At 43.3% G+C, this 18,985-nt stretch overlaps 2 protein-coding genes across 3 annotated transcripts in view; one reads left to right on the top strand and one right to left on the bottom strand.

The window, feature by feature from the left end:
* Positions 1-16,706, bottom strand: part of ggt1a (gamma-glutamyltransferase 1a) — a 29,299-nt gene extending 12,593 nt beyond the window's left edge. For both annotated transcript variants that reach the window (XM_050051034.1, XM_050051035.1), the window contains exon 1: positions 16,568-16,706. The gene's annotated coding sequence lies outside the window, so the exon portion shown is untranslated. The remainder of the gene's footprint in view (positions 1-16,567) is intronic.
* Positions 536-18,075, top strand: lrrc75ba (leucine rich repeat containing 75Ba). The gene is made up of 5 exons (XM_050051037.1): positions 536-836; positions 982-1,709; positions 5,314-5,442; positions 7,396-7,508; positions 15,722-18,075. The coding sequence occupies exons 2-5, from the start codon at positions 1,428-1,430 to the stop codon at positions 16,326-16,328; spliced, it is 1,131 nt and encodes a 376-aa protein (XP_049906994.1). The 5' UTR covers positions 536-836; positions 982-1,427; the 3' UTR covers positions 16,329-18,075.
* The last annotated feature ends 910 nt before the right edge of the window (positions 18,076-18,985 follow it).

Raw genomic sequence — 18,985 nt, 5'->3', positions numbered from 1 at the left:
ATTTATTAGAGAGCGTCAACTGTCTTGCTCCACTAAACAAGGGTACGCCTGAATCATACCCGAAAATAAGGTCAAATCAGGATCAAAGTCCTTAATGCCACAATGATGGGACCCTATGAATAGAAACACACTACATCACAATCACAGTAGTGTCCCTAAGGTGCAGGTGTGGAGGTTGCTGTGCAGTATCTTAAGTGAAAGCTGTCTCTTGTGTAGCAGCATACACCTAAGAGCAAGGGCGAACTGTCAGACAGTGGGCCCCTGGGCACAGATGTGCAAAAGGCCCCAAAGACACACACACTGTTTTGTTTTTTAGGTTCTTTTTGTGTAGTTTTTTGCATCTCTTTGTAGCTGCTATGCATCTTTTTGTGTTTTGTCTCTCTTTGTGATTGTCTTGCCCTGTTTTGTAGTTATGTGTCTCTTTTTGGTCATTGTAAATCTCTCCCTGTTCAGTACGTGTTCATTTCGGGGACATTTTCCAGGTGAAGGCCAGGGCCCCTCTCCTTCCACTTTGGGCCCCTGGGCCTGTGTCCCCCATCATTGACCCTTTAGGTCCCCTGGACCAAGATCATGATTCATATGACAGAAACACACTCTGGGAGATGGATGCTGTTCAAAGAATGACAATGACTTAACAGAGTTGTGACAGGTGCAAACAGGATTTGACAGCTCGTGCGATGGCTGACTGACAACAGGGTTGCCAGCAGAAAAATTCATATTTATACAGGGCCAGTGGCAGAGAACATGCTTGGGCAACAGGAGAGAAAATTGAAAAACTTAAAGTTCTTGTGAAGGATACGAAACTATAGGCTCCCCCTCAAGAGCTCAAACACAAGGTGAAACTTGAGTGTTTTCATTTCTAGTTATGTGGAGGACTCAGACATGATTTATCAGATTGTGCATTGGTTTTATGATTGCCTAAAACAACAACAACAACAACAACAACAACAACAGCATCCTTTCTTTTATTATCCCTTGCAGCTGCTTGTAGCAGAGGGGAATTTCAAGCCTGGGAGGAGAGACGCGTAGCGGGCACCAGATGCTGCGATTGGTCGGACGCTCCACGTTGCTCCAACCTAAACAGCAGCGTAAAGCAGAGACGGCCGGAGGATGAAGCAGCCGGAGCATCCTCATCATCCGAGCCAGGCGCACGTAGCCCACGGTGGTGGAGGGGGGAAAAAATCAAAATAGCAACGTGTGACGGGTGCAATCAGAGAGTAGTGATAAATTGGACAGTCGAGGGATCTGCACCGGATCCTCAACCTGCTGACAGCCAGGCAGCTACGCAGCGCCAGACAACACGGCGCTATTTTTCTACCATCCACTGAGGAGCATCTGAAAGACTGATCATGGGTTCGTCCTCTTGGTAATATTGTCTGAGCTGCAACAAACGCATTTGTAGAAAAAAACACACACACAACAACACCATGGGTTCCAGACTGAGCCGGCAGAGCAGCCTGGACAATGAGAATTTCTCCAAAAAGCGACGCAAGCTTCTGGATAGCACCGGAGAGAGCGACAGGAGCAGCCGAGGCGGCGGGGACTTTCTGTTTGCACTGATGCTGAAATCGGACAAACTGCCTGGGATGCTGCGGAGGACCAACCACAGCCCGTACATGAGGCGAGTGGCGTGGATCAAAGAGATACAGAAGCTGCTCCGTGACCGCAGGATAGAGCAGGCGACCGACGTGCTCAAATTACTGAGGAAGGTAAGAAAGAAACTGCACGTAGCCCGGCCTGAGCGCAGGGAAGTCAGACTTGTTTACTCAGCCTCAATACATTACGTGCACTGCTGCTGTGAGCCTGCTTTGATGCTCATGCAGCCATACATCCCCAGAGCAACAGATGGAGAGCAAGCAGGAGCCGTGTGGCTGCAGGTTGATGTGCACTGCACCTGTATCTTGCAGAGCCACAGGTGCTTTAATCCCCCTCCTGCAGGCTCTGCTCTGCACCCCTAATCCTGGCCTCTGACCTCTGACCCTAACTCTCCTCACCTCTCTCTTTCCTTCTGTGGTTTATGCACGTCCACTTCCAGATGCATTTGTTTTTTATAGAAAGTAGGCCACTGGCAGAGCGTTGTACCTATGACACATTATTTCAGTGGCAGACAGTGTGTGACTCACCCCAGCGTTCACTCTCACCGTGGGTAAATGTGCTCGGTGTTGACATCTGATTTAATACTGTAAATGAGGACATGGTCACATTGTCATTGCATTTTCCCAAATTGTGTTTTCTTTTCATGGCATCTGGATATATATGGATGCATGGGTGTAGATTTCAAGTGGGATGCAGGGGACACATCCCCCTCAATATTTAGAATGTGCATGTGTACCCCGCAATAAAACCATGAAAGTAGCAGAGTACATCTTGAGTAAATTTTAGGACATTTTGTTGTTTGTGCATAAAAAATCATCAGAATGCAGGAAATTAAGTGTGCGATACTCACAATCTTTCTTGTGAAATCCAAACCCCTGTTTCATATGCAAAAACAAAACCTACGCCCTTGTGTGGATACAGTTTCCACAAACACAAGTACAGCCTCATCATCCCCTCCTCCACCATCCTCCCTGCATCTGTCATTGTTTCCTCCGCCATGGCCAGAGTCTCACCTCTCCTGGGGCTGTTCTAACGCTCCCATTAGGGTGACCTGCCCTCTCCATCCCTCTCCACTCCTAATGTCTCTCCCTCTCTCTCTCTCTCTCTGTCTATAATGGCCTGTCCTCCAGCAGCACCATCGTAGGCCCTGGAGTCCTGTGTTCCACAATACAAAATATTATTCTTCTCCAAAAGGTTTTATTAACTCTAATAAAAAAAGGTCACAGAAATGAAAATCTAGGCCACTGACATTGCTTTTGTAGTCTTTGTTGTGCATGTTGGTGTAGTCACGTTAAAACCTTGACATTTTTTGTGATTTTCATAGGATTACTAATGTTTTATTCCCGTTTTGGCTGATGAAAATCTCTAAATCCCAAATCTGAAAACACAGCTGTTTTTATTGTTTGTTTAAAGCTTTTGTTGCAGTGTATTTGCAATCTTTAGTTGAGAGTGACAGTACTGTTTCAAGTAGTTGTTGTCGTGACCTAAATTATGTTACACAATGTCCAGCTTGATTAAACTGAGTCAAGATGTTGGATTGTTTTGTTTATTAAAGATTTTTTTTGGGGGGGGGGGGCATTTTTAGCCTTTAATGGATAAGACAGACAAATGTGAAGGGGGGAGAGAGAGAGGGAGTGACATGCAGCAAAGGGCCACAGGCTGGAGTCGATCCCGGGCTGCTGCGGCAACAGCCTTGTACATGGGGCGCCTGCTCTACCACTAAGCCACCGACGCCCCAAGATGTTGGATTTTAATCAGACTTTGTTTTCAAAGCCTTTTCTCACCCGCTGTGAGATATGTAGCATTAAGACAGGCAAGGGCGTAGGTTTCATTGCAACACTGGGGGGCCACATATGATTCTGGGCTTGGGGTTCCTCTGCCAGAAACTTTTGAGTATCAAAGACTTCATTTCCTGTATTCTGGTGCTTTTTTTTTTTTTTGCATCAATTTATGGTGTAATTGTCTTTATTGTCTTTTATTGGGGGAGACAAATGAGGGGATTGTTGTCTCCGGCATCCCTCCCAAATTCTACACCTATGAAAAGGTGTGCAAAAGAATATGTAGGTGCATGAAAGATGTGACATCAGCCTTGGCATTCTCATTTGTTTGCTAGCCCTCAGGCCCCCCTCTGTCTTTTAGCTGTCGGCCAATCCAGCGTTAATTACTCTGAAGCCTTGACACAGGAGAGAGTGGAACCTCCTTAATCAAGCCGAGGAGATAAACTGGCCAGCCTAGGCTCCATGACAGCCACGTCACAGGGGACGTGGGCTCGCTCCTTCTAAATGAGCTCCACTTTTATTAAATAAGCCGTACTTTATTTTTCCTTGCAACATTGCAGGCAGATATCTGAGAGATTCTGTTCTCTGAATTCAAAAGAAGTTCGTGGCAGATTTAATTGGTGTGTAACAGCGAGCTCTGCTCCAGATATGAGAGAGATCTGAGCTCTGTCGCAGATATGGGAAAGATTCGTGGCTTCACGCCGCGCTCGCACATGACAATTGATCGTGTCTAAACTCAGAAGGGAGATATTTTTATACCTTGTTTCTCAGAAGGGCAGAAGCAGCTTCTCCCCCCCGCCTTGGGTTCAGTCTGTGTTTACCGTTGCCCTTGTTAAAAGGGGAGCCAGTAATGTGAAGCTGCCAGCCTCCCACTCAAACTGTCTATTACAATCAATGCTGATTCTGTTGGAGAAAAAAGAAATGTGTGCAGGTGTGTGCCCACTGTAGCGTCTCTCAAAGGCTTGCTTCTCTCATTAAAGTTGCATAGGCTGTACAAGACTGTCATGGCTTGCCTCGTTAGGACCTTGAGGATGGACGTGTTGATGAAGGCAGATTGTACAGTTCAGTACACACAGCTGCACTGCTGACTGTTGCTTGTCTCACCACACTCAAAAGGTCATCTGAAATCTCCTTCTTTCAGTTGGTTTGATTTGTTTTTACCGCACATCCTTCTGGATTTGTCATATTCATGAGTAAGCTGCCATGACAGCTGTCAGTTCTGACCTCTCTGCAAATGTATTTATGTGCTGCGCAAACTTTTAAATCACATTTGCTCAAAATCTCACATTTAAAAGTGCAGCAGACATATTTTTATGAGATGTAAGAAATTATAAACCAAGAAAAATACCTTAAATGTCGTTAGAAAGACACATATGTGTTTAAATAACACACAACCAGGGGATTAAAGGCATTTTTGAGATTTTTAAAGAGTGTATTGAAAGCTCAAGGATAGCAGAATACTCTCCTCTCACAGCGGAGCATGCATATTTCTTAAAGCTTGGAAAAAATGCATTACAAATAAGCAACATCTGCAAGGTTTTCACATCTAATGAGAGTCAGGAGTTGTCATATTTGTGCAAACAGTATGTGCTATGGCATGTTGGGATATGTGTGGCTGGATGCCATGGTGTTATTATATATGCCAAAACGCTGCATTCTCTGTGACTCCCTCTAGATCTCACTTTCCTACTGTAGATGAAAAAGCTCCTGTCTCCTTTAATGAATATTTAAAACAAAACACTTCTTTTATCTTTCCATCTCGAGTCACATTGCCCTTGACACAGCGGGGCCCTGTTTCCATCACTAATGCATTTTTTTTCCTCAGGTCCAAAGTCACACTTTTAGACACCTGATTATAATTATTGCAGGATGTTTTTCTTTTTTCATAATTTCATCTTGCTGTGATTGTGATGCCTCTCATGTTGCTCTGCTTTGGTAGGACCTTGGTCTGGAAGGCACCTCGCTCAACGACATCTTGTACAAAAACGCTGCCTTCCTCAACCTGGTAGACCCGATCTCACACGAGCTGCTGCTCAGCCTGGCTCGAGAGATGCAGTGTCCTAAGAAGGTCAGTTTACTCTGTTCTTCCTTTCTGTAACACTCACAGAGTATCCACAAAGATCCAGCTCGATGTTGGGATTCTGCGAAACAAAGCATTCTCCTAAAAATACTCCTCCGATGGTTTCCCTTTTGAAAAGTAATGAGTTCTCAAGATCAATGAAAATCCAATCTGAGGATGTTATCGACTTAGATTTCTACAGACGGATGCTTGAAAGTTTTCCTGCAGACACGTGTTACCTATTAGCAGCTAGAAATAGGAACAGCTGTTCAGAATGAATCCTAGATATTTATGGTTGTTTAATTTTATTTCTGCTATTTTGTTCAATGCAGTTTGTTGAATATATGGAACCATATCTCGAGATCTCCTACCTGAAAACTTATTAAACTGGAGTGGCTTATTAATATCTGCAAAACTGAGTGAAAAACGTCAAGGACTCAGTTGAACTAGCGCATTAAACGAGCTGTAAGCAACATTAAAAGCATATCTATGATTCAGAGTCTGCAGCGGGATTGTCTGCATACTGCTCTTAATGTGGAGGTGGCTGAGCCTGCAGCTAGCAGCTAACGGTGCTAACCCCATAAACAGCACTAATAATGGCAGTGCTGATGGAGCTATCATTGTTAACCTGAGAGTAAACAAGAGAGTGGGCGTTAAGCTTCTGTGACGACATTGTCATATCAGTGGTAGCTGCTGTATGAGCGCAGTGCAAAGTGCATTGGGACATACTAACAGGAGCCCCTCTTACACGGCCTGTGTATAGAATGGGGGGACATAGTTTGTCTTGTTGTTACTACCCCCACTCGACAGTGGAGGTAGTAACAGTGTCAAATCAATATCTGTGTAACAGGGAAAGCAGGCAAGACTGAACGGGTGTGACGTTTTGACATTTTTTATTGTGTGACCCACCACTGAGAGATTTAAAAAGCAGGTAGTACCAGTTAGCAGCTAACTCAAAAAAGAACAGCAACCAAAAATGTCCGTATACTGGGAAGACAGTGAGGTCCGGGAGGATGAGATCAGCCACCATATAACAGGGATGGTAAATGATTGTTATTGCCAAGTTATGCCATTGTTATTATTTAAAAAGCACTGCCCAAAGCAAATGTTATATGTCACAGTAGAAGCTGAAAATCACACACTGGGGCGGCATTGTGCCAGCGTTGTATGGTTCTGTACAAAAAAGCAAAGCCGGTGCAATGCAGGGTCTTCTTTGCGGCCCTGCTGTGAGATCTCTGTGTTAAAAGGGCTAGGGACTCACATGCATGCGCAGCCGGCCCATCTACCACAACAAAGACTGAAGACACTCGGATCGCAACACACACACAGATAGCATGACCTCATCCTCTGCTCAGGACACCATTATATCACTGTAACTTTACAGAGCAGATAGTGGTTTGCTGCTATATTAATGCTCTGAATGACGCATACAGAACCTTTCAGTAAAAAAATTGTCTGTTTTTCTGCACATGAAGAGATTCATAACTCAGTGTGTCTCAAACTCCAACTGTGAAAATTTCATTACTTTGATGTAGCCAATGGCCACCATCAGCCACAACATGGCTAATGAACTGAAAGGACCAGTGTTTACCAGTGGCTGTGTTGAATTTCACCTCTCCTGTGCACTTCCTGTGTTTTCCCCACCGATGCACCCTGCATGTGATTAGATTTTCTTGCTCCAGCAAGGCAGCTAAATTGTGTTTTGTTCAGGAGTAGCTCAAGGCATCACGAATAATAACAAAACATTATTTTTTCTGTTCATGTGAAAGATCCTACTGTTACAAGTTGGTACGTTTTAGGAAATAGAAGAAACTTAAAGTGCAGATAGTGTGAAATGATGAATAGTAAAGATGTTTCTCTTGCACACACACGAGCAGAAAATCTCACATTGAAGGCTGCTGCGTCACCACTGTTACTCTTTGTTCTGCGTGCCATTATGACTCTCTCTGCTCTTTTCTACAGGATGCAGACACCATAAAGTCTTCTGATAAGATTTGCAGACAGCTGATCTACCACCTGACCCCGCACTCAAAGTGGCTGAGGCAGAGCATGTCCAGACGGAAATCCCAGGCCTGGTAAGCCCTTCTGTCCAGACATCCAGTCTGTAATAAATCTGCAGTCCCGCACAACAGAGAGCAGGGCTCGACTCCGTGTCGAGCTGTAGAGATTTCCATCTTTGTAGCTGACATTGAGCTAGGACGGACCTGGCCACGGGCTGACCTGATGGGAATGCCATGGTAACCACAGCTGTCAATCATCTTTCTTTTTAAGTGCTAGGGTCCGTGCAGTGGATGTGCATCGCCACTGGCCTTTTTCTCTTCAGAAGTGGCACAGCAACAAATCTATCTATCCTTTGCTGAATAAAAGCTGCGAGGGTTATGTTGTAATGTAATTATACTTGTCTGTATGAAGGAGTGAATTTCCTTTGATGTGCAAATGATGAATAGGGAATTATCTTGTATACAAATAGTTTTTTGTGTGCCCAGGTGTTTGGCTTAATAATCCTATTCATGAACAATATCATAATTCTTTCTCACGTAATTGCTTATTCTACAGCCGGCGAGACGCCACAAATAATGCATTCATTTTCCGTGGGTGAAAATAATCTCAGGATTGAGAGGCAGACAATGGGAGCACAGTGAGATGAGACAGGTTCATTATGAGTCAGTCAGCGGTATCAACACGCAGAATCAGAGGAAAGCGAAGATATATTCACAGGGATCTGGCAGGATCAGACACTTCCCTTTGGAGTTGCACAAGCAGGGCTCTGTTGTGCTTGTGGACGTTTTAATTCAGCCCAGAAGAGGAAAGACACAGGATTTAACTGACACTGACAGCATCTCTGAAATTTTGCAGATACATACGATTGCTAAATTCCTGGCTGAAGAGGCTTTTTTTTTTTTTTTTTTTTTTTCACTTAGTCATGTTGTTGGCTCAGTAAACCTGCAGAGAGGGAGATGGTCTGACACTGGCTGAGACAGCAGGAGCAACATGAATCATTAAAACAAAAATCCACCCTAAAACAGAATATTAATACAGTAGATGCTGTGAGCTCTGACATGCTGTTGTGTTCACGAACAAACACCTGTCACAGCTAGAAAGAGACGAGACAGGGCCAGGCTGTATGAAACTCAATTTTAAGAAGATACTTTTTCCTGTGTATAAAGTCTAACACAAATATTCCCTGGGTGCACAGTTAGTTTTCCTTTTATTGTTATTAAAGAGAGCAGCTCAGTTCGTGGCGTGTTGTACTGTAGCCTAGTGTGGTCCTGTGGGGTTAGGAGGGTTCAGAGGTTGTTTGTGTTAAAGGGACAGTTCACCCCAAAGTCAAAAATACATATTTTCCCTCTTACCTGTAGTGCTATGTATCAGTCTAAATTGTTTTGGTGTGAGTTGCTGAGTATTAGAGATATCAGCTGTAGTGATGTCTGCCTTCTCTTGAAAATAATGGAACTAGGGGTGCCCTGTAGCTCAGCAGGTTGAGCGTGCATCCTATTTACAAAGGCAGTGTCCTGGCCATAGTGGCCGTGGGTCCAATTCATCCTCTCTCTCTCTCCCCCCTTTCTCTCTTATAATCTGTCCTGTCAAATAAAGGCAAAAAGCCAGAAAAAAATAGTCTTAAAAAAAAAGAAAACAATGGAACGAGATGGCACTCAGCTTGTGTTACTCAAAACGCCAAAAGAATATATTTGAAAAACTCAACAGCAATGTCTCTTTTCAGAAATCATGACCTGGTTACTCAAGATAATCCACAGACCTGCTGTGAGCAGTTTCACATAGGAGCTAATTTTCTTTTTACTGAACTACACCCACCAACCTATCACCACACAGAAGGAGGAGTGCATCTACTGCACCTAGCACCACTGAGCTAGCTAAGGTTACATCTCAGCAGAGGAGGACGCCATTAATGTTACATGCATACATGCACGTCACAAGCAAGAGCCTCTCGCCCATGAGTAGATGCACACTTCCTTCTACGCGGTGATATGGTTGGCAGGTTAGGATCAGTAGAGAAAAAACAGTTCCTACATGAAACTGCTCACAACAAATCTGTGGATTATTCTGAGTAACCAGGTCATGATTTCTGGAAAGAGACATTGTTGTTGAATTTTTCAAATGTATTGTTTATGGTGCTTTGAGCTCCACAAGCTGAGTGCCATCTAGACTCACAAGTCAGTCTTTAGTTGTTTGCTTAACTAAAGACTGATGTCTTTCTCCCTGATTTTGTGTTTAGATGGGCGGATATAATTTCAGAGTGTAAAAAAACTCCCTACGTTGCAGAACCAATAGTAAATCCGCAGGGCGGTCCTTCGGTGGCTCGCTGAACTCTTGTGCTCGTAAACATAGTCCGACTGTATTAAAAGTTTTAAACAAAGTCGCTGTAAGTCCTTCATTTCCACAATCTTGTGGACTGAGCACACGTTTGATAAAACGGAGTTAAATCTCTTGGCATCCATTTTCAAGCTCTCTGTGTGTTTGTTTCCTTGCGGACGAGAAAAGGGGGAGCGCACATTTCCGGCAGGGTGTGTCCTTTTAAAAAATGCAAGAGGCATTGCCTTGTTGCCGGCCGTTTTCTCCGGTGTGTTAAACACACTTTAGAAAGGAGTGTCCCCAGACTATCAGAAGGCGGAGATCTCTGATTGTCTGGTGGCGAGACTAAGTGCCACCTAGAAAACAGACATCTCTACGGCCAATATCTTCAACACTCTGCAACTTACACCAAAACGATCTTGACAACTAGCACTACAGGCAAGAGGCAAAATATGTATTATTGATTTTTGGGTGAACTGCCCCTTTAAAGAAACAGTTTGACATTTTATAAAATACTTACTCATTTTCTTTTTGACAGTTAGAGAAGATCAATGCTGCTCTCATGTCTGCACTGTATGAAGCTACAGCCAGCAGCCACTTAGCTTAACTTATCATAAATACTGGAAACAAGGGGGAACAGCTAGCTTAGCTCTGTTTAAGGAGAACAAATCTGCCTACCAGCACATCTAAAGCCAACTAAATAACACATTACATCTTGTTTTAAGCTGTACAAATGTTTTTCTACTTTTGGACAGAGCTAGGCTAGCCATGTCCCACTGTAGCCTGTCCAGTCTTTATGCTAAGCTAAGCTAACAGTCCCCTGGAAGTAGCTTCAGACTTATCACACAGATGTGTGGAGAGTGGTATCAATCTTCTCATCTAACTCTGTAAAAAACAAAAAAAACAATTAAGAGTATTTCATAAAATGTTGAACTATTCCTTTATCTAGTGTAGATTAAACATTTAGAAGAGATGCATGTCAGTGAAATTGTTTTAGGGTGGATTTTACTTCCCTCGAACTTCCATCTTTGCTCAGCTGCAGGCAAACTGCCCTCATCTGTGCAAAAATGCAACCATCTAACCTCTTGAGAGGTTTCTCTGTACTCAGAGGAAACAGTAACAGCTCAGTCCGTTTTAATGCCACCGGATCGTTCATCCCTTCATTATCCAGCATTAGCAGTGCACGCCGGTCGTTCTAAATACTGTACACACTTTTCTGACTGAAATGCCACACTGAATTAATGTCTGAATCTCACTAATCCTGTTAATCTATCTAACTAGTTTATTTGAATTTTACTCGAAATGTTTTCTTTTTTTGCCAAATTTAATGAAAGAGCTCGATAATAAGCTTGATGGAAGCGGTGACCCAGAAACGCTGCCGAGGCGCTCTCACCTACGGGTAATTTGACATGAGCGTAAAAATTGCCGACACTTTGTGACCCTCTTTCTCCTCAATTTTCACACTACTGTCTTCCTGCTCCATCAGACTTTCTTGATCTCGTAATTACTTTTTGTTACCTCAGAAACTAAACAACCAAAACTGCCATTCAGTGGCCGCATATCTTCATCATTAAATTTAAGTATTCACCTGTTGTCATATTCACTAATGAACATGTTGTGCATTGTAGCATACTATGCATGTTAAAGCTTCCTTGAGGGCCTGTCATTTTTTACTGAGTGCATCAGCTTCAGGAAAATACAGGATAAGATAAGGGTGTAGGCCTTGTTTCAGCATTGAAATGGGGTTTTGGGGGTCCTCCACCTGAAAATTTTGAGTGAGAGCATTTTTTTGTTTTTTCTGCATCAATTTATGATGTAAATTTCTTTGATATTGTCAAAATAAAAGCCCTCTGCTACTTTAACATTTTTATTGAGGGGAACAAATGCACGTTCTAAATATTGAGGGGGAATGTGTCCTCTGTATCCCCCCTGACAGCTACAGCTATGGAATACAATACAGAAAGGACAAAGCGGTTAGAGCAGCTCCTCAGGTTTGGATTTTGACTGAAACATCCATCAAACAAAAAGATATGGAGGTGAAATTTATGTGCAGGAACTGCCTTTATTGATATGGACTGTGAGCTGTGAGGTTGGATTTCCTGCACCATGAAGGACAATGCAGTGGTGTGAGTAAGTGTGTGCGTGCGTGCGTGCGTGTGTGCGTGCGTGCGTGCGTGCATGCGTGACTCTCGCAAGCTCCTCTGTAAAGTCTAACGTATATAATCCATCTGAAAATGAATTGAAAATATAAATGAATTGTCAGCGAGCAGATGTGATTAGACTGCTCATCTCGTGTCTCTCTCTTGTGCAGTTGAGCTTCCGCCATCAGAGGGGCTGATATGAATAATAGAGCAAAGCTTTAACGTAAATGACTCTGCAGAAAACAAAACGATATGAGCAGTGGGATAACAGCCCGGGGGGGTGAGGAGAGCGAGGAGCCAATAAACTCCTGGAAAATACTTATTTAAAGTTGAAATAAAATGGGATTTTTATGACAGCTGTGATTACCCACCCACTTGTTAGCATGTGCAATTTAACTGTTTAAAAAAAGCATTATTTTCTTATTTTTCTGAATAACATTTCAAGTCATCTCAATTAGCATCAGATAACCCGAAGATTTACGTTGATGAATAATAAGAGCAATGCCATTTACACTGACTGAATTCAAATGCTGCCTCATTATACTAAATCAATAACACACAGAGACTGATGAGCCACACATGGAGGCAAAAGACACACTGTGCTTCCTCACTGTTTAAGGGAGAATACTTAATAGGTCATTATACAATGTTAATTTAATTGACGAGTTACTGAATAATGGATGGATATTTATTAGATTACTTGATTGTGCATGTATATTGGTATCATCCACTGTTACTAAATGTTGCCGTTAGTTTTATTGCTGGCTTCAGTTCAACAGTTCATGTGATGCACTGAGGGATTATTTTGTCTATACTTTCTGCTTAGGACATCTAACAATTATATTGAGTGTGATTCGATTTACAGTCGAGACCACCACACCTTTGAATAACTTACTCTCTTTTAATCGCTTACCTAGTTCAGCCATTTAAATTGAACCCTGCTGTTAATGTTCCTGTGAATGTAAAGACGCCAAAAAGACGTCTGCTGGAGGTTATCCGTGACACCCTTGTTTTCTGGTGTCAGATTAATCTGGAGAAAGGATGAAAGAGGTTTCCGGAGAGTTCGCCTCAGACATCCATTTTTCCTGAGCTCAAAAGGGATGAATCTGTCTGACAAGGAAGGAGTTGTGTGATCAAAAACCTATTCACACCTGCAGGGCAGCCTCCGCCAGGCCACGGCCATTAGGACTTTTGTGCCTCTGGTGAAGATGAGGGTTCTGTCGTATAAAAGGCCAGACAATAGAGGAAGGGAGGACAAGACTTTGATAAAGATACAGCAGCCTTGATAAATGTCTTTATCTCATAGATTTTGTGCCCAACAGCTGATTAAACTCCCTCCTAGCCTTGCTTTATGAGTGGGTTTTATACTTTTTGTGTGTGTGTGTTTTGCAGATAATACAAACACTCCAGTGCTCATCAACCCATCACCTGCTTATGAAATAAAGCAGTAAATGCCACTCAGGGCACATCCATTTTCAGCGGGGACTAAAAAACACTTTAAAGCATGACAAGTGACAGGTACTGCAGTGGGTGTCACAGTAAGTCACCGGGCGCTGGAGGATGTTGTAATTCGCTCTGACACCGAATCAGCGTTACAGGCCACTTCAGTAACGGCTCAAGTAAAACACACCGCATCCTCGGGGGAGGGGGGGCCACTGGTGAATGAGACTGACTGGAAACAAAAGGGCAATAATGCACAAATATTTTCAGCTGCAGTGTAAAGCAATGCTGCAGAAAAGTATCCCTTGTTTTAACATCTGGCCTCAAATCCTGCTTGTACTAAACAATATCCTGAAAGGGCTTTAAGGTTTTCAGAGGCTTGTGCTGTGAGTTCATGCACCGAAACACACAGATATCCTGCACATATTACTCCCGACTCACAAATTTAATAACGTCTCCTTAAATAAGTGTCATCCACTTTATAAATCACCTCAATATACTGTGTCAAACACCTAAAAATCACTAGATTAACTTGTGACTCCTCTGTGTAGTCTTATGTATACAGACTATGTATACAAACTAGAAAGCTGCCAGAGAGCGCACACCTCAGCCACAGTTACACAATCCACTAATTGTGTTATTTTATTAATTAATATTCACACTGATAAACTACAAGGTAACACCTTTTAATAACAAAACATATGCTTAACTAATATTTCACCAATGCATGAGTCATGATGATGACGTTAACAAAAGAAGACGTCACAATGAGCGACTGGATCATCAGTTATTGACTTTTAAAAGTAAACAAAAAAAAAACAAAACAACAAAGTATAGGCTCATACAAAAGTAATCCCTCTGAATCATCACTTATGACCCACTAGAGGTGTGTGGCAGTGTGTTTTTCTGCGGAGATTCTCCCCTCTGCCTGGCTTTTCTTGTTTTCCTCTTATTTTGCTGTGTTTGGGACGTTCCTGGTCAAACATCGCAGGTGAGGTCAGGACTTTTGTAAAAACTTATAGTGGCGAAATACCAAGTGGACAAAGCTTGTTTCAAAACGAGAGTGAATCTTGGTTTGGCATTCACTTTTGCTGGCAAGCATGTTCACAAACACTAACCTACAATTCTGCATCATATACCTTTAAATCATTCATTCATTCATATGCCTCAGAATTAGCTGGAATACAGTCGCATAGAAAAGCTCATCTCAGACCCATGCAGTTGATAAGACTCTCTGAAAGCAGGACTTATTGTTATAAAAATATTAAACTGGTAGACAGATGCAAACATCTGCATGGTGCTGCATGACCCACTCATTAACAGAAACTATCATAAGTAATGCCGACAAGCCCTAATCTGATTCCAGTTTTTCTTTTTCACTTCATTAAACATTTGACTTAAATATGTCTGTCCAATTATCTGGCACCTGCTGAATGTTTTTGGTTTTAGTGCACCACTGTCTACCTTACTACACTCCACTTCTTTCAATTAAAGCAATAAATCTTTTAAAAATGAACGTTCCATCCCCTTTGCTTTCAGAGAGGCTAATCATGTAACTGGATTCCAGCTCACTAATCACATAAAGTCATAGTGATTAGGTCATTTATTAATGATGATTATCATGGATTATGTAAGCATATGTTTTGTAGCCTGATATTAAAGTGTTACCAGCAGTCATGGACAAATTATTTCACTCAAGTAGTTCATGAGAAAATAGTGAAACTGTTCAAAAATGCTAAGTAATAACTAAGTAATAATTCTTGGATTTGCACTTCAGATCCACTCAAGCCTAACAACTTTCTCTTAACTTTTTACCAAATGTCAAGAAGATCTGTCCACAGGTTTTGGAGACATCTCACTAACTTAAAAAGAAGCATGAATGTAACGTCTTTGGAGGAGATAATAACATCATCGTAACAAACTCGTAACATACTCAAAATATTAATCTTCTTCCTGTCTTATAAATATAGTGGCCAAATATCTTCTATTCAAAGTTTTATCTTTTCCTAAAACACACCATAGTTTATCTTTTAAGTAGTAATCTGTTTTGGCCCTGTGCTGTAAGGAGCTCCTGGCCGTCAGAGCTTTAAGCTCAAGCTGCTGGCTCGCTCGGATGTTTTGGCTCCTCTGTTTACACTACTAAATCCCCATGCTGGAGTCTCTGTGTCAGCCTTCCGCTCCATGCCGGCCCAGTCACCCCCTCCTTTATACAACACAGGAAACACAACATAAAACCAGGGCCTTGTTCCCAAGTACCATCCTTTCACCCTCCAGCTGAAACCTAAACTGGTGTGTGTGTGTGTGTGTGTGTGTGTGTGTGTGTGTGTGTGTGTGTGTGTGTGTGTGTTTCATGAGACATCTAAGTAAATCCACTTTGTCTTTATTGTCTTCAACAGTCTCAAGACAACTCTACAGAAAAAGCTGTCCAGTGACTCTGTCGACCTGTCCGGCATCCCCCTGTCCACCCGTGATGTCCGTCAAGTCGCCTTCTACCTCCAGAACAACAGAGACAGCGTGGTGGCTGTGGACATCAGCTTCACCGAACTCCATGACGAGAACCTGAAGATTCTCCTGCCTCTTCTTGCCTCGCTGCCCAAACTCAGCACCCTGGCTCTCAACGGTAACCGCCTCACCCTGGCGATACTCAAAGACCTCACTGAGATGCTCAAAGACCCCAAGATGTTCTCCAACCTGGCCTGGATCGACCTGGGCAACAACGTGGATATATTTACCATGCCTCAGCCGCTGCTGGTCGCATTGCGTCGGCGCTGCAGCCTGAAGAGCAGCTTACCAACTATCTACGAGTACACGGAGGGTCAGCCCTACTGCTATCACCTGGAGACTTCCATCGAGGAGCCCAGCCACTATGAGGAGGAAGAGGAGGATGAGGAAGAGGGGGAGGATGATGAGGATGACATGGGGAACAAATTCGAGCTGGAGCCATGGAGTTTGGGCGAGAAGCAGCTTTCCAAAGACTTCACCCTTCACTACTGTGAGAGGTGATGGGGTCTTTCCCCTCTGAGGCTCTTTCAACTGTGGTTGAAACGTCCCACAGCACTCTGTTACCTCCTTCGCCCTCTCGCCCTCACACCACGAGCCTAGTCACCCTCTGAGGCACGGGGGAGACCAGTGCCCACATTGTGAACCTCTCTTCCCGACACGGCTACCAAGCTATTCCTAACCATCTCTGAGTTAACCCACACAAGATGACAGTGAAGCGACGGTCACGACGGCGAACTTACTGTGTTGGTGGATGGCGCTCTTGGGAACGAGGTGCGGTTTCATTGGAGGGGGGCTGGAAGAGTTAATGAACCGGTGCTCTCTCTCTCTCTCTTTCTCTCTCTCCCTCTATCACTCTATCTCTCTCTCTCTCTCTCTGATAGTGGCAGCTGAGGAGCCAATCCCAAGGAGATTTAGATCAGTTGGTTGGATGGAGGAGCAGCATCCCGGCGGTAGCTGAAGTCGAGTTAGTTTGGAAACAGAGGGTCCCTCTGGGTTCTCCACCAGGACTGGGACTATCTCTGGCAGGCAGGGCCTAGCTCCACATTGTGTGTTCTCTGTTAATCTCTCAACAAAAGCTATGACACAAGTTCAACAGACTATACAGCCGACGACCCGTCACGTGACGCCGGCAAAACTGCTAGGTCAAGACTTTTTGCGTTTTCCCCCCCTTTCCAAATGTCCACTTGTGAATACCCACGCAGCCCTTGTGTAGATGTAAATGAGGACACAAAACATGGTTCTCTTGTGTTTCCATGGGCTATTTTTGTGCACTTTTGGTGAACAAAGCAATCTTAGAAGACAACAGGTAGGACTCAACAATGGGTAGCTGTTACTGATTGTTTTTTTGTACTTGCCTAAATGCTGATATTCACCTCTTTGTGATTATTGAGCTGCTGTAGTCATCACCACAGTGTTTCAGTGCATATATGACACCGCAGCCAAGTGTTAATGTGGGCCACCGAGTCTGAGCAGTGCCCAAACTGCCCGTCCTACTGCCGTTTGTCTCTACAAATATGTTGTCTTTTCCATTTATTGATACAGTCCTTCAGTGGCCCTGTGTTTGTTATGAGACACAGCCATGACTGTTACCTATTGGTTAGAGTCTGTCTACAGTAGCACATAATGATTAAGTTAGACTGACTGAAAGCACTTTAAAGGGGACTAGTGTTTTTTTTTATATTTCTGTTTCTCCATAGCATATAATCTGTGTACATTGTTTATAACAGGGATATATACAAAGCTGAACGCATACCTCTTTACGGTGAAATGATGACCAAATGGCTCACGATTGTTAGAGGGATCACTGAAAAACATACCTGCACCACCAGATATATAATAAATGTTTAAGTGTGTGTTCTATGTGTTTGTAACAGTAAAAGGTCTGATTACTGCTGTAATTATTTGTGTTGTTGTTTTGGTGTTCCGTCTTTTGTCCGACTCTGTAATTATAACAATGACTCTAATTATGAAACTGAGCGCAGTGACCTCCTGCTGTAAGCCTGAACAGTAAACAATAAAGGGACGCGGCTGACTGGATGACACAGTAAAACAGGGAACAGTTCAGCAAATGTAAATTACAGTCAGAGCGGACCCCTTTCATGTCGAATGTGTTATTTGAATGATGGAGAGCACTGTCCACTCGGTTCGTAGTTTATGTTTATTGTCTCAACGTCAAACTCTTCCTTGTAGCCTTGTGTGTACTTGTCTCATGCCAAACACTGACTGCCAATAAAAGAACCAATCTCAAGTGTGTCTGCATGTGTTTTATTTTGAAGATCTCCACAATAAAAGGAACTGTTGCAACATCTGGGCCACAGGCAGAACGTGCAGCTGCTGACAGAAACAAACAGAGGATTTATTTATGCAGATTAGTCCGCAAATAGGGCAATAAAAGAAATCGGCTCGGACTGTGCTGTTTGGGATTGGTCGCTGGAAACACTGTGCTTGTTTCTGAGCCAGCGGATCATCTGTGTTGCTGTGTGCTGTCAGGGAAACGCCTGAGCTGCTGCTGCTTGCCAGGGAAAGGCAGGGTGGTCATCGCATGAGGCCCTACCCATGATCCTCTCCTGGCAACCTTTTGTTTCTGCTGCCAGACATGGTAATGTGGCATTTGCAACAGGTGGCTCCTATAAGGTCAGGGCACAGTGTGACTGTCACACCCCCTGAGGTCCAAATACAATGTGACAGGGCAACAGAGCCCACCCCCCAAAAATCACCAGGATCTCATTATCTTACCTTTTACCCTCAAGGTTCATCTCCCCCTCCCCTCCATTTAGAGTAAAAGAGCAAAATATATGTAACTTTACTGTGTGAAATGAAACCATATTCAATGTAGGTCTCTGAGCAGAGACTTTAAGTGCATCACATTTCTTCACAAACTTTCTCCCAGGAAACCGCCCTCCTGTTTGTATGACTCACTATTTGATCTGATTATCGTGCTCTAGCTGCTGCATGCTCCGGCACAAAACTGAAAAATAATTTATGAAAAACAGCACAGACAAGTCACGCAGCTTTTTCAGAATGCGTTATGGCACAAAGGGATGGATTTACAGATTTCAGTAGCAGTGACCCCGTTTTGAACAGGCGGCTGAGGGCCACTTTGCCGCATCCAAAGAAAGCACCTGCTGTTATTTGTTGTTGTCATAGATTGCCACCAG

Source organism: Epinephelus moara, chromosome 8, assembly GCF_006386435.1.
Source record: "Epinephelus moara isolate mb chromosome 8, YSFRI_EMoa_1.0, whole genome shotgun sequence".
Classification (NCBI taxonomy): domain Eukaryota; kingdom Metazoa; phylum Chordata; class Actinopteri; order Perciformes; family Serranidae; genus Epinephelus; species Epinephelus moara.
This window is presented reverse-complemented; position numbering and strand designations above follow the sequence as displayed.

What these genes read in the sequence shown, in the direction of transcription:
- lrrc75ba (XM_050051037.1), top strand. Translation starts at nt 1,428, where the DNA reads ATGGGTTCCAGACTGAGCCGGCAGAGCAGCCTGGACAATGAGAATTTC. An exon ending in AGATGCAGTGTCCTAAGAAG is followed by an intron (nt 5,443 to 7,395) that starts GTCAGTTTACTC and finishes TCTTTTCTACAG; the next exon opens with GATGCAGACACCATAAAGTC. An exon ending in AGACGGAAATCCCAGGCCTG is followed by an intron (nt 7,509 to 15,721) that starts GTAAGCCCTTCT and finishes TGTCTTCAACAG; the next exon opens with TCTCAAGACAACTCTACAGA.